The sequence below is a fragment of the Chiloscyllium punctatum genome, chromosome 15 (assembly GCF_047496795.1).
Source record: "Chiloscyllium punctatum isolate Juve2018m chromosome 15, sChiPun1.3, whole genome shotgun sequence".
NCBI lineage: Eukaryota > Metazoa > Chordata > Chondrichthyes > Orectolobiformes > Hemiscylliidae > Chiloscyllium > Chiloscyllium punctatum.
Window position 1 is genome coordinate 55,056,816 of NC_092753.1, and position 25,421 is coordinate 55,082,236.

The 25,421-nt window shown below is 38.2% G+C and overlaps 1 protein-coding gene across 5 annotated transcripts in view; it reads left to right on the forward strand.

Annotated features, from left to right (window-relative positions):
* Positions 1-796: 796 nt before the first annotated feature.
* The window catches only part of kdm6a (lysine (K)-specific demethylase 6A), a 232,939-nt gene continuing 208,314 nt past the window's right edge, over positions 797-25,421 (forward strand). For all 5 annotated transcript variants that reach the window (XR_011962542.1, XR_011962543.1, XM_072585169.1 and 2 more), the window contains exons 1-2: positions 797-1,190; positions 1,300-1,363. Coding sequence is in view for 3 of the 5 variants with exons in the window: in XM_072585169.1 (XP_072441270.1) it covers positions 1,063-1,190; positions 1,300-1,363 (192 nt within the window). In the remaining 2 variants the exon portion in view is untranslated. The remainder of the gene's footprint in view (positions 1,191-1,299; positions 1,364-25,421) is intronic.

Here is a 25,421-nt window from a genome sequence, read left to right on the forward strand (position 1 = left end):
GTTTTTTTTTTCAGGTTTATGGAGGTCATAATAGCAAACGACAGGGTAACTTTATCTCGGAATGGAAGACAATGTTTTACGTGAACATTGCCGATTCCCGGGCGCTCCACAGGCTGGGAGCGAAAGGAGGGCGTGGGGTGAGGAGAAACATCAGAAATTCTCCAATTCCACAAGGCGACTCCCCTTGCGGCGGATCCCATTTTGTACAGCACCATCTCTCATGGTTGGTTTAATGTAAACAGTTGAAAGTGCGAATAGTTAAAAATTTTGAAAAGTCACCGAACTACAACCATTGATTGACTTTTATAAAGCGGGGAAAGGACGGAATCAGATCGCGTCGCTTTTCTCGGCTGCAAATTACTTTGACACCGCGGGGGCCTCTTAAGTTATTGTCAGAAAATGGGAAACGTTCCTGGTACAGCTACCACCATAATCAAAACAAAAACCTGGCTTACACACCCAAATTACCCACACACCGCACATCCTAACTTCCACCACCCACCTAAAATGGAGCAAAAATAAAGTTATGCGCAGCGCACATTCCTTTTATAGGGCGACGAGCCCGAACCTTGCTGACGTGTTCAGGGTCTGGATGATTGACAGCTAAGGCTGTCCATTGGAAAGGCGGAGAACGCCGGCGCCCGCTCAAAAGCCGGCGAAGCGTTCGCGTCTGACGGCCAATGGCGGCTCGCGTCAGCCAGAAGGGGCTGATCCACGCGTCCGTTGATCCCGCAGCACGGGCTGACGTAAATCAACACAAAGGCACGTGGGGCGGATTGCCGCTGTCCATTGGTCGGGAGTGGGTTTGCTGTTTGTGCGCTTACGGCGTGGATTCGGTGTGACACAATTACAACTTTCTGCTTTGAAGTTTTTCTCTTTTTTTTCTAATATAATTTCAATGCTGTTTTAATTTTATCTCCCCCAAAAGAAGGACTCCAGTAGGTGCATGTTAGAAAGGAAGCAAGAGCTTGAAGGATGTGAAAAAATAAAAAGTCCACGGCAATAATAAAGAAAAGCAAAAATAAATTGCAAACATTTTTTTTCATCTCTGTCTATAAGCCCATGAAATCCTGTGGAGTATCATTCGGTGATGAGGAAAAGAAAATGGCGGCGGGAAAACCGAGTGAAATTGAGGATGACTTTCCAACTCTGACGCCCCAGGAGAAAGACTCTATTGCAACTCTCGATAGGTTAGAAAATTCTGCAAGTTTTGTCTTGTCTTTTTGATTAAGTTTTAGTGTTTATGCATAAATTAAAACATATTTTAACGTATGTCATCTGTCTGTCGCTATCGCACAGCCGAGTGTTTGGATTTCTGAAGGTTCATGAAGATGGCGCCAGAACGAAGGCCTTGTTAATAAAGGTAAGAGCTGAAAAAAGATCAGTGTGTTTGGTCTGGACTGTTATGCATTTTAGTACCTTTTATAGTAATGAAGGAGTCATACATTATCTGTCCTCTAACAATAAAGCAAGATTTGTGGAAGCGTTCCGACTTCACGTAGGGTAGGCTTGTCTTAATTAGGGTTTTTTTCCTCTATAATATGTGTATACTAACTTGAAAAGCAACGGTGCAAAGAAGTAGAGACATTTTGTAAATTATTGATCGTCAAATGTAAAGGACATGTCTTTTCATTTTTGTATGTGGTTTACATTTTTCGCTCGCCCCTCTGTGTGCCCAGCCTTACTCAGTAACCTGCAGCCTCTGTACTGTGGGTTTTGTGTTGTGTATGGGTTGAAGTTTCGGCTCCGCGTTAAAAATGGCTGCTTCTCTCCAAGATGGCGGGATAGGGAGGATAGAGAAAAAACAGTGAGTGACTGGTAGAAGGCAACGAAAAAAAAAAGAAATTCGGGCCAATTTAGTCAGTAACAGATCTGTATTCAGCACTGTGCAATGTGAAGGAAATTAGGTCCAGAATAAAGGCTCGCTGATGGGGTTGTTTATGTGTTTTTAAGAAAAATACACAGTGATTCGCTCAACCTGTAGCATCAAGCAGTTACATTTGAAACATTTATGGCTCGTATATCCAGAATTTGTGACATTGCATTAAACATACATCTTTTAAGTCATATACACACTGATCTGTTTCAATTGCTGTGATGACGGGGCCATACTGTATTTCAGAAAAACTTTGTGTATCTATGAATGGATATTTGCAGAAGTCTGATCTATACTGCAGGATACATGTCTTCAAAATTAACTTATCGGTTATTAGTTTTTTTTTATGTACGTAGCGAATCTTAGCAAAGGTATTCAACATTAATATGTCTAGTCTCTCCAGTTTTTAATTGCATACTTGAAATGTTCTTCCCGTTTCGAATTCCATGTCCGTGTTTTTAATCGGTGGTCGAAATAAACCCGAGTTTACGTAAGAGTTGTAATACTGTCCAACATGCCGAGTTGTAATGGCTTCCATTACTTCAAATTTTACAGAAACTCTTGTTAATCGAATACGTTTTTGTAATGTCTTGATTTTACTTAGACGTTAGTCATTTATTATTATATACTTATTGAAAAAGTTGTGACTGGTTTTTCCACACTCGAGATTGAGCTTTTGAGTGCCATTTTTAACTGCAACGTGGTATAATATAATTCGTAGTTTTTAGATAATTTTAATTATTCAACACAGTTACTGTTAATCTAGACAAGAACAGTTACTTGCTAATGGTAGCTGTAAGTCAAAGTTGGCAGGTTTGTAGATTGGACACTATTTAAGGTCTAGTTTAAAGCATTTGACTTTGAAAACAAATTCTGTTTGGTAGATTTTTTTGGTGGTTCATTATATTGCACCCACTATTGTCTGGTTTGTTTTCAAGAAATTAAAGATCTTCTGGTGTGTTGGGATACAGAATTCCCCTAGTTTTGTGTTCTGAATTGGGAAACAGTGACTGTTTGTGTAGTCCCAAATAATGCTCTAATTTTGATCTTGAATTTGTACTAAACATATTGATAATCATAGTTGAGGTGGTATTAGGGGTGTTATGCATATCTTTTAATGAATGATGAAAGTAGTCCTAAATCCAAACCGTCCAGTGACTCCACTTGAAAGTGTATTCTCTTTAGATATCAGTTGAGGAATGGATAGAAGCTGTAACTGTGATGCTAGTTATGCAGTTGGCAAAGATGCTCCCCTTCAAATCATGTGCCACCCTGACTTGGAAACATTCTGCTGTTCCTTCTTTTGTCACTGAGTTAATGTTCTGAAAGACTTCTACAATTTTGACAAGAATTTTCCTTACATTGAATAATTGCAGTAATTCAAGATCACTTACCATGACTTTCTTGAGAATTTAGGAATAAGCAGTAAATGCTAGCTTTGATAGTTACACCTACGTCTCATGGATGAGTTAAAACAAAATAGTTGCTCAGACTTGCATTTGAGGAATGGTGTCAAAATGATTCCTTGGAATTTCTCTCCCTGATGAGAGTACATGTCTTAACAGTAGCTGTGAGGAATGCTTATTTTAATAAAAAACATTGTTGGAAGTTTTACATAATAAACCTAGCTTCAAGTTCAAAACAAATTTATTGCAATTAATAAACTCTGTTTAGTGATTTCCCAAATGGACTTCTCCAGGTAGACTAGTCATCCATCATTAATGAATTGTCCAATATTTGGAACTTAATGATCAATGTGTAATTCTAATCTTTGTAAGTAGCCTCTTATAACTAACTGAAACTATTTATTTTATGTCACTGTTGAGTAGAGCTCTTAAAAATATTGCAACATGCCCATAAGTTTGATTCAAACCATGAGTATACTCATAAGAGATTTTAAAGTTATCATTTTTAATTTTGCAGAGCGATTACACAGATTTCTGAAAAATATCTGGTTTTACCATACATATTTTGTATTTTAATTTTGTCAATATTTCCAGTGCTTGTAAAAATTCCTCAATGTACAGTATCATACTGATAGCTTTAGAATATTTAGTGCTTACTCCAAGCAATTCTTTTGCATATTCCCATCTTTGCTTCATTTAAGTATCTCTTGGAATATTTCTATGTGCGTGTATTTCTGAAAAGATTCCTATTCTATTTGCACTTGTCCAATGGCTTAGTGAGTATTCAACAGAAGCAACTGAAGAATGAAATCCAGGCATTTTAATAGAGATGAATGGAAACTTTTTCTAAGTAGCATGTGTTTTTACTTGGAAGGAAGCAGTCATAACTCAATACAAAAGCGTCTAGTTCAATTAATAATTTCTTTAACTAATAATCCTGATTTGAAATTCTGCAAGTGGCTAGCAATGGTCATGCTCTTGTCTTTTAGATTAGAAGTTTATGGGTTAATTTCTAGTCCAGTGACTGGAGCATGGAAATCTAAACTGTTGGTTGTTTAGTTGTAGGGGTCTTTTTGAATAGTAAGCTGAGACAAAAGACCCGTGGTAATGATTTGACCATTAGTATTTATTTCTTAATCAAACCTAAAAATAAAATGCTACTCTTGCACAGCTAGTTTTGGGTCTTTAAGATTCTTTTGTGGTGTTGTGGTAGTCTCTACCTCTGAGCTAGGAGGCTTGAGTTCAAGGTCCACCTGCTCTAGAGGTATGTCATAATATTCCTGGACAGGTTGATCTTAAAAAAAACACTAACTAGTTTTGTGTCCCTGTTTAGTTCATAGTTATTATTACTGATTCCAGTTTTAACGAATCAACTAAATTTATGTGCCCAATTGATTAAATGTCAGTCTTGGGCCTGCTGTAGTGCTCCACCAAGGCTCTGCACAAGAAAAGAATCTTAACTAGTCAGACCACTCAATCTTTACACAGGCACAACAAGGGCAAACCCAATCTTGTTGATGTGGAGAAGTTCTCCTTGCTCATAGCGGAGGGCCTGTGCCAAAACTGGGAGAGCCATGACCTGATGTTTTATTTGCTGAATCGGACCTTACAGACAATGTCTCAGACACCAGCATCCCCTATCACCTGAGTTGGTGGGACACTGGTGTACAGATAGGAGGGATCAGCCCAGGGAAGGCTGTATCATTAACTCCAGATTTCATATCTAATGGCATCAAATCAAATATTGGGAAGGAAAAATGCTATTGTTTATCACTCAGCCCCACCTCTGCTGCTAAATTCATACGTCTCCATGTGAACACCAGTTGGGGAGAAGTTCTGAGAGTGGGAACCAACCTTTTTTCTAGACTGTGCAGCTGCCAGCCAATGCAACCGCTCCAAAGTTCTGTGCACAGGGATTGGTGTTAGCACGCCAGTTGTGGCATTGACTTCTGGTTCCGCATGTTGCTGCTGTGCACTAGACTCTGAGGCCTGCACCGCTGGCAAGAAAACTGGTAGTGGGGACTCAGAATTAACTTGCTGGCCAACTTCAATGTTCATCGTGTGCCTTCGTAGAACCACTGTTGTCTGAATTGGCCAAACCGAAAGGACGTAGCTGGTTGGAATTATACCCAGTGTAAAGAAAGATGATTGTGGGTGTTTCACTCACAGATGATCACCGCTGAGTGCTTTCATAGAATGTTTCAGGCTCAAGCATCTTTAGTAGCTTCGTCAGTGTTTCCTCTACCATTTAAAGTCAGAAATGGTGACATTCACTGATGATTGCTTAACGTTCGCCATTTGTGCCGCCCTACATACAGAGGAACCTCGACTATCCGATTAAATTAGCAAGTTCCCAACGCTTGACCACAGTGTTATCTGGCATTCGATTATCCGAACAGTACTCCCTGCTGTGTTGTTCAGATAATCGAGGTTCCCTCTGTTGAGGCAGCATGTGCGTGTATGCAGCAAGTTCTGAACAACGTTTTAGATTTGGGCTAATTGTGGCAAGTAACATTCGTTACCCAAGTTTTTTTGTATTCACTTGTGGGACGTAGGCTGACCAGCATTTATTGCCGGCCCCTAGTTGGCCTTGAAGTTGATGAGCTGTTGTCTTGAAATGCTGCAGTCCATAGTCAAGGGAATACCCATTTCCAACAAGGGCGAATCTGACCATGTCCACTTAACATTGAATAACACTAAAACCTTTGTTAGAACATCCCAGTGGTAGTCCTTGACCAGTCATCTAAATACAGTAGATGAGAGGTGAGTGACTAGAAATTCTACAACTAGCCTGCACCACGTGTCTGCCAACTGCCTGTCTACTATTTACAAGGTGCTAGTTAGGAATCTGATGGTATATTATGAAGAATTATCTGTTTGGATGTGCGTGCAGCTCCCAGAGCAATTGGAAATCTTTACATCATCCAGGACAAAGCAACTGCTCGATTTGGCAATCTGTTCACCAACTTGATCAATTTTCTTTGCAATGTCAGTAGTGTGTTATCTTCTACAAAACGCTTTGCAGCATCTCACCCAGGTTTGGGACTAGGGCATTTGTAGATGAATGTCTAACCCTGAGTAACACCAATGTGTGTTGGTGACCGAAGAATGACAAAATTAGGGAACAAAACAGTATTTTGATAATTTAAAATGTCATTTTTTGTTTGCAAAGTAACTCTTTAACATTAGGGAATGCATTTATGTGAGTTCTGAATACGGTGAACGTGTGCGAAGGTAAGAAGTAGATCCAGTTACCATGTGCATGTGCTATTTGGTGGGAGATGGTAATGTCTGATACTATCCTCCAAAAATAAGACTAATTGAAACTTGCCTTTATCTGCATTACCTTCAATACATCAGAGGTATTGTTGTACTTGACAAAGATTATTTAATGTAGTGCCTGGAAATGTTTGGGAATTCATGAAGAACTATTTAGGCCATAATATTAACTTCACAGTGTACAAGTGATCTATAATGGGAGTTGCATTCGTACTCTAGACAACTGATGTTTCTAAATTTCGGAATTCTGATTTGAGAGATTATAAAGGTACATTCTTTTAATTGTGCTTTTGTATCGTGGTTTATATGTTGATTTTTGCGATAGCATAAACCATCAGGCCTGTGTTTTTTTATTTTTTCAGAAGGATTTATTAATAGAAGATGTAAAGAAATCCCACAGCCTCATTGCAGGGGCATATCAGGTCATTTTCCCCTTTCGTGCTGTATGGAATGGATAGCTGTTCTAAAACTTTTCCTTTCTCCTTTTCTTCATATGCTTCTCCTTCAAATTTTAGTCTTTTTGAATTTTAATTCTCACCCTTACTCTTTCTTATTCAACCTTCTTCTTAAGAAGTTGGAAAAAATAAGAGTTGTTTAGGTGTTAGATTTTCTGAAGTTCCGTCATAGAGGAGCAGAGAAGACATTTGAAATCGAGCCTAAGTTGTGAGCTGCATTAAGAAGTTGAAAATCAGCTGTTTGTTATCAAAGATCCCTGTCTGTACTTTACTGAGTACATTTGTTGGGTAATACCTGATTCTGGAACATATGCTTTTGTTCTTAAAATTGATTGATTTAGATTACTTTCTCTGTAGGCCATTTTGGTTGATAGTTGTATATTGACTTGATATAAGCCAAAAGCGAGAGTTATGTTACTCTGTAATTGAACTGGGACATTTGAGGAATCTTAGGTTATGCACATGATCTTCATTTTGGAGATCTGACATGTTAAGTGTTGGTTTACTGTGGCATTGCTGCCCATTGTTACTGGAATAAATAATTGCCTTAGAGGTGGATTTATTGCTTGTGAAGTGAGGAGAGAGAGAGAATAGACTGGATATGTTTATGGGCAAGGCAAATAATTTTTAAAAGTTACTTGTGTTTAAAATTTTTTTTGTGTATCTTTTACAAATTTGGTGGCAAATGGCATGATGCTGCTGTAGACCATGGAAAGATAGATAGGTTTGATCACAAATGTGAAAAGGTTGCATAAATGATTGGCCCTGGTTCTAGAATGGGATAAATGTTTATGATTTGATTGAAGAATCATTTGCCGTGATCCTAAATTTTGGTTGTAGTGTGCTCATTTTCTAATGTGCAGTACTTGTCGCAATTTTAAGCTGCTTTTGAATTTGTACCTGATTGAAATCCTTGCTGAGTCCCAGCAGTGATGCTAAGACCTGTTATCCGGTTCAGTACTTGGTCTTTTGCAGGATCTTTCCCTCAGTGCTCTCTTCCTGATTCAGGTTCTGCTTCCTGTCCAGGTGACCCACTGACACACATTGCTGCCACTGTCTATCATCCAGAAGATGCCCTTCAGCAACCCACTTGATCCTACCTTCCAAATGATCTCCGCCACCCAAAAGCACGAGGGCAGCATAGATATGAAAATGTCATCATCTGCAAGTTTCCTTCCAAGTTACATACCATCGTGACTTGGAACTATGTTACTGGGTACTCAAACTCCCTAGTGATGTTGGGTGTACTTGCGTACCATGGAATGCCCTGGTTCAAGCAGGTGGCCTGCCATTTCCTTCTTGGGTACAGTTAGGGATGGACAATAAATGTTGACCAGTGACATGCCATATGCCGTAAACAAATATAAAGTGTTCTAGCTTGATGCTGGCCCCAAATCTTGCTAATTTGTCATTTTATTATCCACTGCTATAGCCCCCCTCGGTCATGGTCTACAATCTTATATTTTCTCATAAGGAAGGGGATCTAACCTGGAAAAATATTCTCAGAAACATTGTAAATAAGTTCTAAAATATAGTACAGGCCCTAAGTTACCCCTTCCATTACTTTGAGTATTATTTTTGTGACTTCTCCGATTTGTTTCTTGGCTGCAGGTTTTGCCGGACTCACCTTTTGAGAGAGTCCAATTCTGCAGGCGCTTCCCACCACCTGCTTTCCTTCCTCCCTCTGGGTTCTCTTTCTGTCCTGCCACTTCCACTTCTGATTGGGAACCTTTTATAATTCCCATGTGGGTACTTTATTTGGCTAAGCTTTGTTTGTTGCATTGTAGTTTCAATATCCAGAGTTCTGCATTTATTGAAATGTGTTGCCTGATGTGCCAATATTTCTGACCGAAACATTAGTTGGCCTTGTCCAGAAACATGAGGTGGAGGCGCAGCACCGAGACAATGATAGTAAATATTATTGAATCTGAACTGTGAAACATTATTCTTGGTAGTTGAGTATCAATTTTCAAGTTCACTTCATGGTTCATGAGAGAGGTGATTTGGTTGGTGGGTTGCATGCTGTTAAGTGATATTCATTATGTAAGTTAGGAGTTGAGCCAGTGCAGAGATGGGTCGATAGAAAGCGCTGTGGAGGAGACCAGTGATGGGATATCTTGTGGAACCCCTGATTGAAAATCCCAGTCTAGGTCTAAGCACACTGGGCAGTATTTGGTTTTTGCTCAATTTCCATGGGCAGTTTATGAGCCTGATCTATGTAGGTCAGAAATGCTCAAAATGATGTACATCAGTTCTGCTCTTTGCTGTTTATTGTTATTGCATCTTAAAACCTCAAACCTCTTACAAGTCCAATGTCAGAATGCTTTTGTGTTGTCTCCTTTAAGCAAATTGATAGCATTACTGTTGGCGTATGCGGACTGAGCAAATAACTACAGCCATCATAGACCATTGTTATTACCACTGTTCTGAGTGTTGATAGTTTCCCCAACAGATGTGTCAAAGATGTGGGATGTGATTTATGTTACAATGGCCCCATAAATGAAAATTTGACTTGAAAATAGTTGTGTGAAGTGTGCGACTACTTTGTGTTCAGGTAAATTCTTGGTTTGTTTAATTAGAGATTTTGATTTTGTAGGAGCACCTACTATCAAAAGAACGCTGAAAGGTTGATGACATTGGGTGTCTTTTTTAAAAAAAAACAGGACTACTTGTTATATAGAATTAGTTTTGTTGCATACTCATGTATAGGGATACGTGAATACAGTGAAAGATGTACAAAATTGCTATTCTCTGGTCCCACATTGGTTACAGAGCCAGAGCTGTTTTTAAAATAAAAACCAAAAGGTGAGAAAACATCCAAATCTTAAAGTCTGAAGTCTTATCTCTATTAGAGAATGGACACCATAATTGTCACAGACATTATTCACTATTGCTGTAACCATAAGTAAATACCAAGATGTAGAACAGCTACATTGTAAACATGCTTTGCTAAATACTTAGCTTGTATTGAATTGTGAACATAATTGTGAGATGAGTGGAAGATAGATATTTGTCAGAATTAGTCAGTTTAATTTAAGATTTTGACTTGCGTAGCTGTTTCTGTTGATGATTTTTGAACCAAGTAAACTGGTTGACCATTGTGACAAATCTTTACCACTTGGGCTGCTAGTGAGTTCATGAATGACCTTATACTATGCAAAATGGTGGCTGTGATCTTGGTTATGTCGAGTACAATCTATTCAAATGGAGTATTGACTAAAGTAGTAGGTGCATTTTCCAGGGAGGGTAAATCACTGACTTGATTGATAAAAACTGTCATCACTGTTGAATTTTAGCCCTTGGTGGTGGTGGGGGGGCATTCGTGCATAAGCCAAAAAAGAGTGCTAGAGTTTTTATATAATATGTATGGCTATCCATTTGTACTCTTAAAATATTGCTCTTCAGTAGTAATTAAACCAATTTTATGCTATGCACATTTATTGTAGCCTAATTCTCAATTTTCACCAGAAGACCAATATGGCAGATAGTACCAAACTTGAAATTGTTCTGAAAGCCATTTTCAGTGAATATGGTTAGAGTGAGTGCTTGGTCACAAATATTGTGTGCACATGTGGGAAATCAGATAGGATTGGGCTCAACATGGCAGTGATTTCTGGATGTACGTAACCTATTGCTTGAGTCTCCAGTAGCAGAGGGTCAAAGCAGATGTCTGGTTTGTTAGTGACCCTCAATCTAAAATGTTTATTGATAGATTCAGTGATTGTCCCCTGTTCTATTTCTCTTGCCCTTCATTGATTTCCTGCCCCTCCAGCTACTCTTTCTGATTAACAAGAACAGCATGAGTGATCAAATATTGTTGCCAGTCTAATTCCCGGTGGTGACATTGATAGTGGATTCCATTTTAAAATTGATGCATTAATCATTGATTTTGGATTGGACCTTCCTGTTCTAATATACTCTGCACAATCCCACAATAAACTAAGAAATTCATAACGTGAATCTACAAACTATGATCATGCTATATGATTTGTGTTAGACAAGCAGGAGGCTGGAAAAAAAACCAGCAAACCAGGCAACATCAGGATGTAGAGAAGTCCTGTTTCAGGTGTAACCCTTCTTCTGAAGTCAGGGTGGTGTCCAATGCACTATACTTGGACAGCTGCACATTGTGACTTTCTGTCACAAAACATGAAGTTGACTTGTGGTAATTTTGATTGGAGTGTCAGCCGAGGAACTGCATGTGAACTTATTAGTTCTAGCATAGGTTGGAGAAAAAGCAGCAAAGATTCCCTGCTCTTGATTGCAAACTGTTGCATTCATTCTTTCGTGGTTGTGTGAGGTGAGGCAGTTGTTTGGCTGGGCCCTCATATTTAGGTTCTATTCTTGATACATTTGGCCTTTTACTCCTCATGTGAATAGATGCTTGAATGATATTCAGGAGGCTTGTTAGCATCAGTGAATTTTCAATTAAAGTTGTTTCTGCAAGAGGCTTGGAAGAAAATTTGAGGGCAATTCAGGCATATTAAATCTATTAGTGACTTCACTTAAATTAGAATCAAGTAATTATAATTTTCAATATATCTTTTACTAACCAAAAGTTTTATGCTGTGCTGTAGATGGAGTACAGTTTGTTTGGGTTTTAGGTTTGATTAATTTATACTGAAATGCTGCTGAGAACAGTCCTGGACAGTCCATGCACCATCTCCAAATGACTGCCCCCCCCACCTTTCCCTGGAATTCTACACAGGTGTGTACCCTAAACACCCCTTCCCCAGATAATCTCTCCAACATTGTCCTGTACAGGGCAGAGGTGGAACCTGTCAAAAAGTTGCAGTAAAACATTGTGTGTGTGTGTGTGCGTGCTATTTGGAGACTCATTCCACAAAGGCAGCACCAGCAGTCTTAACTGTTGGTGTACAGTCCGGCTGCCTGGTGGGGGGGCAGGGGGCAATCGGGGTGGGCACGGGGTCTCGCGTGCAGTGTGCTGCTGCCTAGTCTCCTGAACGGGGAGCAGACCTCACAGAAAACTCCGAGCCCCAAAGGAAATCAAGTAACCAAACGAAATAGTGCCCGCCCAACTCGTTCAGATAATCCAGGTTCCTCTGTATACAGTTTAATCCCACCTTCCAGCTCTTGTTCAGATGCAACGTTTCCTTGAGGAATCTAGGCTTTCTTTTCTGTGCCTCTCGAAATGATTTAAACTGTTACACAATGTTTTCCAATGATTTGCTTACTGCTGAGGTTAGAATGACAGGTGTGTAACTGCTCCCTTTTTAAACAATGGTGCAATGTTTGCAATTCTCTGGCATCATCTCTGAAGCTAGAGATGAGTTGGAAAATCATGATCTGGTTTTTCACTGTATCTTTCCTTGCTTCACTTAGCATCTTGGAACTGCTTTATGAAGCTTTAAAGCATTGAAATGTATGTATGTAATTTGATAGGAGGAACAAATGCTTCTAGAATAATTATAGACTTATGTTTCTATTGGAAAATCTTTGCGCATGTATATGAATTGCATTTATATAGTGCTTGCAATGCAGACTCACATCAGTGCTTTGTGAAGAAAATTATTGTGAACTAAAGAATTTAGGAGAGGTGACCAAAATCTTAGTTTAGAGGCAGAATGATTTAGAGTGTGAATCCCATATAGTGAGACAAAAGTACATGTGGGGCCATAATCAAACAGTACATGGTTGAAGGATAGGAAAATGCATAAAAGTTGACATCAGTGGCATAGAGTTTATGTGGATGGCAATCCAAATTCAAGCAGGGTCAATGAGGAACAGAAGCAAGAGTGTGACTCTTTTAATTTGAACACTGAGGAATTGGTGTGACAGTAAAATTTTGAGAGTAGGGATATATTGTGGGATTGGACATAGTTAATGGTTTTGAATGATTCTGGATGGGCAGTTGATCTTAAAGTTTAGTTGTGATGTAGCAAACAATTATTGAAGATTTCAGCGGCAGGTGGTAGAAGTAAAGATAGAGATGACTGATGTTACAGTGCAAATGCTGGTTGGTGAAGGATATAACTGGAGCTAATTGTTACGCACTCTGCATATTTTTTTTAATACAGTTGCTGGTTACAGCTCCTAACCCCAATAACCACAGTTTTAGGCAGTGCTCATTCATCCAATTAAAACCTATTATTAAGATTCTTTATTCAATATATGCAATATACAATTAATTACTTAACAATATGCATTTAACAAGTTAATATATAATTAACTTCTTTATTCCACCTCAAGCCTCCACCCCCCCACCCCCCCATTAAATTAGTGTTCACATATAACACCCTGTATGGCAGGTAGAACTTGAACCTGAATTTTCTGGCCCAGAAGTATGGGCACCACCAATATGACACAAGACTATATAATGTTTCTGCCTGGTTTTGAACTGTGGGGCTCTTGTGTTAAGTGACCACACTAGCCGTTACTCTGCAGCAGTATTGCGACAGGCATCATTTCAGAAATGAGTTTGAAAACATCTGTTAGGAATGTCACAAAACATCTCATCATGTAATGCCTAACAGTTCTATTGTTAAATGTATTGCTTTCTGTAAATCAGACATTTGATAATTAACATTGATGCATTTAATTGTAGAATTGCTTTCTCTCCTTTATTTGTTCGAAGCCACAAGGTAAGTCTAACCTCAACTGATTCTCACTTTTTGTATCGTGTATGTTGTTCCACAGTGATTGTTTATATAACATTCAGTGGATCTGCAAATTTCTGTGTTCGTTGTACAGTTTCTCACTTAAAATATTTTAACATAATATGCCATAGGCAAGGTACTTTGGTTGCCTAGTAAGGTGGAGAATCCAATAAATCAAGGAGAGATGCATGTCGGGTGAATTTTCTTAAAGCAAGGTTCGGGTCAAATGCAGGAAGCTGAAACAAGACGAGAAAAATACAGACTGAAGAGAACAAATGAGATGACTGGACTCGAGGGGAGATTACAGAAATTTAGAATTGAGAACATTAAGGGATGATCTGATCAAAGTCTTCAAAACTTTTTGATTTATTAAATGAGTTTCTATACAAGATTGAATGAATATAAGTAAGTCTTGCTTTAGGGCTGTAATTCAATGTTACAAATCTGGAGTAAGTCATTTTATAGGTAAAAATGCATTGTCTAGTCAGATATTTATACTGCTCTGAAGTGAAGGAAGCATAAATGAAACTTGACCTGTAGCAAGATCAGGGGGTTAGTTTTGGGAACTCAGTACATCTGCAGTTTATCACATCAGGATATCACTATTCCCTGAATTAAACTTGTTTCTCAGTGTTAGGCAAGTCTTTAATAAATGGTTATCAGATAAGACTCAGAATAAAAAAAAGTCTCAAGCTACATAGAAAATCTGCCCATTCTACTTAACAAAAGTATCCAAAATATTCAGATGTGGCCGAAAAAGAACTTTAGACTAACAGAAATTAGTCAGCATGAAATAGGTATCAAAGGTTCCAGTACATCCTACAATAAGCCTTCTGTTGTCGTGTGACATTAATAAGTCGTCATTGTTTCAAAGTGTATGGAATAAAGAAATACTTTAGTTCTATATTTTGTACACCTGGCAACCAGATTTAGTCTTTTCAACTCCAGGATCATACTAAGAATCAAAATATTATGATAGAATCACAATGATTCGGATAGGGACTGGACATGGGAAATCAGCAAAATTTCTGATAATAGAAAGGAATTCAACAATTACAAATTTGGACTATGAATGCCATGAGTACTGCAGTTGAAAAACCTTTCAGTGATGCTTGAAGGTGGCGATCAGATCCTGCGTCATTTTTAGCTGGTCAACCAGGCCGCAATTTGACAACTGCCTTGGTATGGACAGATCGTGCAAAGAATTCACTTCACATGGTTGAAGGGACAGGTGTGACTCAAACTATTATGCAATGAACTGCCAAGAAATGACAAGAAAACTGAAAAAGGAGGGTGAAGATAATTGAATTGAAAATAACTATATTTCTTAGTTGCTATTCATTAGTCTATGGCCAGAATCTGGTATAGGTGCTATGCAATACTATTACTATTCTAGAAAATGGGTTTAGTTTTCCTGCACATTTCATTGTGTTATGGCACAGCAGGTTGCCATTTGTTCCATCATGCCTGCACTGGCTGGTCAAACAAGGTTATGACCTGGTACCAATTTCCTGCTTTTTCCCCTATTCCCTCTACTGTTTTTCTCCAAATAATCATCCAATGCCCTCTTGAATGCCTGCATTGCTCCTGGCTTGATTAGGTTCTTTTTTTTAGGAGATTCTTACACACTTCGTGCAACTGTAACATGTCAACTTCATGAGTAACCAAACTTTTAGTAAGCAAGTACAGGCTTTGGAGATCGCTTAACACTCTTTGTAATGCCTGCGAAGTGTGTCAGGCAAAGCTGTCTGAACAAAAGAAACAGTCCTTCCTTTTATACAGTACAAGAGTTTCACATTACAGTCAGCAACACCCACAAGACAACCCTCAGCCAATTCCCCCACAGTCACATGCTACTCAAGACACATTGTAGTGATCGCATACATTCCAGAGATAATGCGATTAAGTCATCCCTTAATGGCCAGATCTGTTGTATATCGTTTTTTTAAACTACAGGATGTGGTCAGAATTTTAATTGCAACTTTGAATAGGGGATGATGATGCAAATGGCTCTGAATGGTAAGGAATGACCATGTAAATTCTAGGAATAACTAGGAAATGGGCAAGCAGATGGCAATGTAATTCCTTACAATCTATCACTACAACAGAGACATACCACCCTAAGAAGGAGGCCTACTATCCTACCCCTGGGACATCCAATTTCCTGCAGGTCAGCAGAACAAATTAACCCTTTAATATCTCAGCCCCACCACACTTCTAGGTAGTGCATTCCATATCTAATTTCTAATGTTGAAGATTTTTTTTCTCACCTCTCATTTCTTCCTCTTACAAATCACATTAAGTCTGAGCTCTCTGTTTCTCAATCCTGTACAGGGGGATTGTTTTCTTTCTATTTATTCTATTCGTGCCCTTCATTCTGAAAACCTCTCAAATCTTCTCCTAGTTGCCTTCTCACCAAGGAAGATAAACCCAGTATTTGAAGCTTTGCTCATAACTGACGTTTCTGATCCCTATGACTATTCTAGTAAATATCTTCTGGACTCTCTCCAGGACATTCACATCCTTCCAATATTTCAGATCTCCAGCATCCGCAGTACTTTGTTTTTTATTTGCTCGTTTATTTACTTAGTTTTATTTGGCTTGTTAATCATGAAATATTTGTCAGAAGCTGCACATTTACTTGAACAAAACAGATGTTATTCCACAAAAGGTTTTAAGACAACCTTTCTAAATATAATAGCAAGATTTACATGTATTTGAAAAGGCAAGGATAGTCAGCATGGCTTTGTGCGTGGGAAATCATGTCTCACAAACTTGATTGAGTTTTTTTGAAGAAGTAACAAAGAAGATTGAGGGCAGAGCAGTAGATGTGATCTATATGGACTTCAGTAAGGCGTTCAACAAGGTTCCCCATGGGAGACAGATTAGCAAGGTTAGATCTCATGGAATACAGGGAGAACTAGCCATTTGGATAGAGAACTGGCTCAAAGGTAGAAGACAGAGGGTAGTGATGAAGGGTTGTTTTTCAGACTGGAGGACTGTGACCAGTGGAGTGCCACAAGGATCGGTGCTGCGTCCTCTAGTTTTTGTCATTTACACAACTGATTTGGATGCGAGCATAAGAGGCACAGTTAGTAAGTTTGCAGATGACACCAAAATTGGAGGTGTAGTGGACAGCAAACAGGGTTACCTCCAAATTACAAAAGGATCTGGACCAGATGGGCCAGTGGGCTGAGAAGTGGCAGATGGAGTTTAATTCAGATAAATGCGAGGTGCTGCATTTTGGGAAAGCAGGACTTATACACTTAATGGTAAGGTCCTAGGGAGTGTTGCTGAACAAAGAGACTTTGGAGTGCAGGTTCATAGCTCCTTGAAAGTGGAGTTGCAGGTAGATAGGATAGTGAAGAAGGCATTTGGTATGCTTTCCTTTATTGGTCAGGGTATTGAGTACAGGAGTTGGGAGATCATGTTGCAGCTGTACAGGACATTGGTTAGGCCACTGTTGGAATATTGCGTGCAATTCTGGTCTTTGTTTCTATCGGAAAGATATTGTAAAACTTGAAAGAGTTCAGAAAAGATTTAAGGATGTTGCCAGGGTTGGAGGATCTGAGCTACAGGGAGAGCCTGAACAGGCTGGGGCTGTTTTCCCTGGAGCGTCGGAGGCTGAGGGGTGACCTTGTAGAGGTTTACAAAATTGTGAGTGGGAATAGATAGGATAAATAAACAAAGTCTTTTCCCTGGGGTTGGGGAGTCCAGAACTAGAGGGCATAGGTTTAGGGTGAGAGGGGAAAGATATAAAAGAGACCTCGGGCAACGTTTTCACGCAGAGGGTGGTAAGTGTATAGAATAAGCTGCCAAAGGATTTGGTGGAGGCTGGTACAATTGCAACATTTAGGAGGCATTTGGATGGGTATATGAATAGGAAGGGTTTGGAGGGATATGGGCCGGGTGCTGCCAGGTGGGACTTAATTGGGTTGGGATATCTGGTCAGCTTGGATGGGCTGGACCAAAGGATCTGTTTCCATGCTTCACATCTCTATGACTCTATTTAAAACCCATAGTATAACAATGTTTCAACTTCTTTCCTGACATTGTCTCTCAAAGAGACTGAAATTTAGAAAAGTTACTCCCCAGACTCAACTGAGTTTCTACTTAATTGACTTGTTGTTTTTTCGTGGACATGGAGACAATGTAATGAGTCCTTGGAGGTTTTTAGCATGAAGTTTTCATATCCGAATACCAACCTGTATTCGCTGGAATTTAGAAGAATGAATTGAGATCTTATGTAAATGTATAGAATTCTGACAGGGCTGGACACAGTCATGGTGTTTCCCCTGACTGGGATTCCAGATCAAGTGGTTGCCGTGTCGGGATACATGGTCATTTCAGACTGACACGAGAAATGTCTTCATTTGGAGATTGTTGAACCTGTGGAGTGCAAGTTACGAAAGCTATTTAAACATTTCTCTAGGCTCAAAGTGTTGGAATCTTGGGAGAGTACAGGAGCATGACACAGAGAATACGCCATGGTCATATTGAATGGTGGAGTAGTCTTTCAGGGCCAAATGGCCGCCTACTTCTATTATGTTACCTCTATTCTGGAAACTAAATTCAAAATTGATCATCGATATAAATTATCCCTTTTTCTTCAGAAATTCACCATGGTTCCTTAGCACTTTTCTAAACACAACTACTTCAGTCCACAAGGGCAGCAGTTACAATGTGCAATCTTTTATGGACTACATTGGTACCAAAAAAAACTGTGGGCACGTTTCCAAAGGCTCTATAGGTTTTTAAGAATGTAAGAACAGGAGTAGCCCATTCCAACGTTCAAATCTATCCTTCCATCACTAAGGCATGGCTGACCTAACCCTACATATCCACTTTGTCCCAATCACTAAAGTTTGATACAATTTCATCAATCAGTCTCAAAATTTAGAATAACTTTAATATCTAGCATTAATTTCTAGAACTTTGTGTACTGTTTACAGAAGTTCTAGAGTTCTACTACCCATTTTTGTACAGACATTTGCTAATTTTAATTCTGAAAGGCCTATTATTTTTACTGTTACTTAGGCCCAGATTTCTGAATCAGCAGAAATGGTTCTTCAATATTTACAATCAGTCCCCTGTGATAGCATAAACTTTGATCAAATCAAGACATAATCTCTTCGTAACTTAAATTTCAAGGAATATAAATTAGATTTATATTCCTTGAAATTTAAGTTACTTTTACTTTTGGGTAATTCTTGCTTTCCAAGTGTTATTGCAGTAAATATTCTTTTTCCCTCCAAGATCATTATATTCTTTCTATGGTACAGTGCTCAAATGTCATCTAATCAGGCCTTCAAATTGTGGCAGCATGACTTCTACAACTTGAGGGGTATTCTAATTTTCTTAATATAAAGGTTATTTAGTCTTCTGTTTTCTGCTCTTAAGACATTTTAATGATCTACATACATGTACCCTGCAAGTATCTTTAGAATTCTAATTTTCCTTTTTAATATTCCTCTAATATTGCTTTTGACCAGCTGAAAAGTATCCCATTTTGCTCTGAGGTTTAAATGATGACCTCACACTTATTTGCATTGAAATAAATTTACCACAGTTTTTTCCTATTAACGTCTATTAACATTCTTTGTAACTTTAAATGTCCATCTGCACTACTGGACTATTGCCTATCTTTGTGTCATTGCCCAATCTAGATATGTGATTCTCGATTCCAACAGCAATATCATTAATGAATTTTACCAGTGTTCGTATTTAAGAAATGTCAGTGAGCAAAAGCAGAAGAAAATATTCAGAAAAATGATCCACGATTACCTACATAGCCCTCAATATCTATGCATACTATGTTTAAAAAAAATCTTTTCATGCAATACGTGAATAAATTTCATTTTAAAAAAATTACAAAGACCTTTTCCATTTCATGTTTCCAGCATCAACAGTATTTTTATTTTTTATTTCATGAAGACATAGTAGAGGAAGCAAATTGCACAAATATGTTAACCTGTAAGCACTAAAATATTGCAAGTACTTTAGAGGCCATGCATTAAACTTTACTGAAGTTTTTTTGACCCAACTTTTGTGAAAAGTAGAATTTTCAGTCCTAAAGCTATGGATAGTTCTAGCGAATCATCAATGCTATCTGTGGTAACTTTGCATACATTCCCTGGGATATTGTTGTCGGTGTTATCATGTGTACGAATGTTCCAAAAGAGATTGTGTGCTCCTTGCTCTTGTGATATCAGCAAACAGCTTTAAAGTTCTTTTTAAGAAGAAAACACAGACACACTCTTGTACTTTACCGTTCATTGCCCCAGTGTGCATTGGGCTTTGTGAAAAGAAGGAAGGGACTTATATAAAGCTTTTTATATCTTCAAATATCACATTTCAAATTTTGCATGCCTGGTAACTAGTTCAGTTGTTTTTAAAAATTGCCACTGTTATGTAAATTACAGTTACTGTGTCATTTTAGCTCAATAGTCAGCGTCATCGGACTAGTATTCTCAAACTCCAGACTAGTGTTTTGATGGCATAGGTTTGAATCCCATCATAGAAGATAGTAAAATTAGAATTTAATAATAATTATTGTAAAAACTCATTTAGTTGACGGATTGCCTTTTTAGGAAAGGAAATCTGCATATGAGTCTGGAGTCACAGCAATGAGATTGACATTTAACTGCCCTCTGGGCACTTAGTGATGAGCAAGAAGTGCTAGACTACATAAAAGCACATCCCATGAATGAATTTTTTAAAAATGCACCTAATCCTGGTTTAGCCATGTCATATCAAAATGTACTTGTCAAAATAGTTGTGTAAAATTTCAAGCACTGTTTCACTTATGGGATGCTAATAGATGCTAAATTCTTAAAACTGAAGTATTTTATTTTTGTGTGTTAGGTTTTGAGGTAGTGAAAATGCTAGGACAAGAATTAAGACTTTATAGTGATAGGAACTCTGAGTGCAGGATCTGGCTGTGAGATAAAGTGGTATTGGTATTGGTGCCCACGCTTGGGTCTACTGAGGTTCCGTGAAAGTTGAAAATTTTACAATCTCTGTACAATTAGTCAGTCATTGTCAAAAGTAGCAATGTCATTGGAAACATTTATACAAGATGTAAATTTTGAGCTGTGCTGAACTGTTCATTTTAAACTAGAATTCCATAATTTGAGCATTTCCAACCGAGATGGTAAAATATCAGTTTTAAAATGTAACCTAAAAATACTTTAGATATTGGATTTATATCTTCAAAATATTGCTTTTTGGTAAACTTAATTTATTTTGTAGAATTTGCATGTAAAAACTGGTATGAAACTTTCACTATGGAGAAGTTGCTTAAAGTCACTCATAAGTTCTATATCTTTTGGCGATTTAACAATTTTAATTGCTTCTGCTTTTGATAGCACTTAAGTGACATGCTTTTCTTTCTATCCTATCCCCTTCAAATTCAATTTTGTACTTGTTTCTCTCTTTCAATTTAATTTTATTGTTGTATTTCAGTCCACTTCGTTTTCCTTCAGGGCTCTTTAACTTGAACTGTAGCTGCTTCAAATGGTTCTTACTGGAAGCTTCCCCATTTATTGTACTTTCATTTAACTGAAATGAGCAAAGTATGAGAATTAACAGCTGAGCTCAGAGCTGTGTTGGATGGAGTAAAAAAGTAAGGAGCTGTTATGGAGATATAATTTAGAAATGTAGCTGAATTCAAATTTCCTATAACATAAGGGAATAACAACCAGCTGCTGGCTAGTGTCTTCCAATTCTCTCTTAGACATTATTCTCTTGAGGTTTTGTGGTGCATTTGTGATGGTGAATTTCACAGCTCTATGTCTGTGAAAAATGTATGTGCTGGGATAAAGTTTCAATTTGTCTTTGGTGCCTTAGTTAATATTAGGATAATTCAGTAATGAATGAATATTAAAACTAGATCAAATTCCTGCCATAACGACTTAGCTCAGTGAAAAGCTGAGCGCTGCATTTTGTTTGTTTTGGGTTGGAAGGAGTGACAAAATGGTGGGTAAAATGCTGTAACCAAGCTTGGCCCTGGCCCTTTATGATTCCAGCTAATGTTATTACTGATTGAAATCTGACTAGATGGATCATATTGTTTTTAACAAGTAATCTTTCACTGAAACACAGCAGATTTAATTTCAACAATAAAACAAGCTTATTATTGCCAAAAAGTGAAAATAGAATTAAACAAGCTATCTACATATAAGTCAATTTGAAAGATTTCAAAACACAATAAAATACATCTATCCCAGAGGCAAACATTAGTCAAACACTGGAGAGAATTCCCTTCTCTGTCACTTCTATAGGCTTGATTAACAATTGTTGTCCATTCCTGGTCTTGAGTCTCAAAGTTTTTTCCTTGAGTATTTATTTATACAACTATTCTTAGATTCTTCTCAGATTTGAATAACCTCTTTAGAATTTTAATGAAACACTTTTGGTCAGGAAGTTTGAAACTTAATCTTTATACTGCACTTATCTCTAATTTTTTTCTGAACTAAATCCATGTTCCAGGAGATTGGTGGTGTTCTTTTGACTTCTGTTCCCTAAAGCAAAACAAAATCAACTCCTGATCCTTCGAACTTGTGTCTACCCATAAACCACCCAACACAAAGAAATTTAGTTAGATCTCCAGCGACGCTGTCATATTGGATTTTTAAAAGAAAAAGCCCTTCAGTAACACAAACACGTTAATCATTCGACCCACTCATACTCTGACCAAAACCCTAGTCACTAGTTAAAAATCCAAACACTCAAATAATTGATGTTAAATTGTATATATAAATCATTCACTCTACATTGTTTGAATGTTGTTTTCATTTTAATTTAGATTCTGTTTAGAATTCCACAATCTGCAAGTGATTGCAGATGAATTCTTGGGCATAATACTCTTCAGTTCAGCTTCTCACATAGTAAGGCTGATGTCTTGCCATAAGTTTTTTTTTAATCTGCTCAGTTATGTTTTCTAACATGCTGTAAGTTATCTTTACTGGATTCTTTGACATTAGATTTAATTTTTGCCATTACTTTATCTTTCCTCTTGATCACTCTTGCCATTTCCAATAGCACTGAAATAAGGAGAATGTGAAAATATTTGTGATGTTTTGTAGTGTGGCATGATATGTTTTAAATGAGTAAGACAAATTTAAGGGGAGAAGAAAATGCAGGTATAATAGAACTTTTAGTCAGTTCATCCAAGGCCATCATTCATGAAGATGCTAGGGGCTTCTTAATTGCCATTATTCCAAGTGAAACTATCACAGTTGTATTACCTGTAGCATGATGGCCAGCCAACAGTAAAAATACTGACTACTTTAACATGAAGTGAAATATGCAGGCCAGGCAGCATTTCTGGAGAGAGAAAGAGTTGATGTTTAAGATTGACCTTCTGTTGGAAGTGGAAAAATATAGAATAAACAAGTACAGAGTAATTGCAGGGAGAGCAAAAAGGCAAGAAATGTGAATGATTTGAATGACAAAAGTGACAAGGGTGCATGGCGAAAGAGTAATAGATAAAGGATAATGGAAAAATAAACAGAATTTGATTCAGAGGATTTATAAATGACAACCAGAAGTTGTTAATACTTTCTGGCTGAGAGAAAGGGAGCAGTGAAAGTATTAAGCTCTAAATTTGAGGTAGCAGATTGAAAGTGGTGCATCAAAAAAGAGGTACTGCTCTTTAGAATTTAAATACAGTGGTGTTGCAGATTCAAATGTGGGAGTTGAATGGATGGCTAAGGCAGCAAAGGATTGAAAGCCAAGCTGCACTTATGGATGAATATAGGAAATAGCAGTAGTAGTCCATCCGGCCTTTTGAGTCTGCTTTACCATTTAAATGATCATGACTGATCATCCAATTCAGTATCCAGTTTCTACTTCCTCCCCTGACCCTTTGACCCCTTTTGCCTAAGAGCTATATTAATTGCTTAACCAGATTCAATGTCTTGTTCTGAACCATTTTCTGTGGCAGAGAATTTGATAGGCTGACTGGTGTCTGGATGAAGACATTTTTCTCCTCCTGAAGAAGTGTTGTTATTATTAAATCCACCCAATCTGTGTTTGGCCACATCTGTAAAGGAGCTCAGATGGTCTATAGTTAATCATTGTCATCAGTTCCTCAAAATATAGGATGAAATTTGTAAAGTTGGATGAATTGTGAGATGACGGAAACTCAATCTTGTGTCCTCACGTTTTCCCGCAGTGGGGGACACATTTCGTCAGATCAGATTCTATTTCTGTATGCAGAGTTTTCTAGACTTGAAATGTTAGTTTGCTGCCTGTCTCCAAATGCTGTGCGACCCACTGATCTCTAGCATTTGTTATTTTCTGCAGCCCTAAGTTGGCTTCCCTTTCTTTCCTCTGCTGATGTTGTTCCACCTTGTGGTTGATTTTCTGAACCTCAATATGTCTTGTACCTTGATGGATCAGGAGGCACCATACTTTATGGTTGAAATATTTCTCCTCCAAACTGTAGGGTGACATTAAGCTTGTACTTTTACGTTGGCCACCCTTTCAACATTGACCAAGAACTGGGGGAAGATTCTATTGTGAGAGGTGTGTTTTGGGCATCCTGATACAAAGACTGGTCCATTGGACTTTGCTCTTCAGGAGCAGAGCTTTGCTGATGTTGGTATGTTGTCCTTCCAATTGATCCATGGGATTTGATGAAGGCACCACTGATGGAAGCTCTGAAGGACATTTATGACATTGGTAGACTGTCCAGGTTTCATTGAAGTTGAAGAGGGTGGTCAACACAATAGCCTAGTAGACCAGGACCATTGGCCTCCAGAAGTCCCTATTCTCAAAAAAAATATTTTCAGCTTGAAGGCACGATTGACATAGTTAAGCTGGTGCTGGACATCTTTATTGGTAGTCCCTTTACAGAAGTAGCAAGTACAGTATATTAAGGTGAAAGAAATGCATGTAACTTTTTTCCTTTCTTTTTCCTCTTCTCTGCCCCTACCAACTTTTGTACTTTCACTCTTATAAAGTAGTGAATCGATTACCTACTCTCCCATTTCACAGATGCTGCCTGACCTGCATGATATTTTTACTTTTTTCTTTGTTCTTGCATGATTTCTCATATTTGCAATATTTGGCTTGTGGTGCATGTTGGTTCCTTCCAAACGATCCTAAGTACTATTTGCTGCAGTGAATGTTCTGTATTACACATGAACAACTGAGAATTGTCTTGTTTCCAAAGCTCTTATTTTTCTTTGATGTAGAGGTGCCGGTGTTGGACTGGGGTGGGCAAAGTTAAAAATCACGCAACACCAGGTTATAAATCCAACACGTTTCTTTGGAAGTACTAGCTTTCAGAGAGCTGCTCTTTGATCAGGTAGCTGTGGAACAGGGTCATTAGACACAGAATTTATTGCAAAAGATCAGCATCATGCAACTGAAACCATATATTGTTTCAAACTTAGATCGCTGTGGAGGTGTTGGGCTGGGCTCCTAGAACAATTGCACGACTCAGATCTTTTGCTAAAAATTGTGTCTTATGGTCCTGCTCCATATCCACAGTTACCTGATGAAGGAGCAGCTCTCTGAAAGCTAGTACTTTCAAACAAACCTGTTGGACTATAACCTGGTGTTGTGATTTTTAACTAAGGCACCTTTTTTGTCTAAAAGGAAAACAAGGAGGTACCGACTGGCAGAATGCGAAGCTTTTCAGCAGGTGGCTGGTTCCCTTCTGTGTATGGAGTTGTTAGTATCGTTGCAGATGGCTGTCGTAATTATGTCATTAAGTATAGTGAAGATCATGACCTGCAGATTTTCAGTCAATAAGGGAATCAAGGCTTGGGGGGGGGGA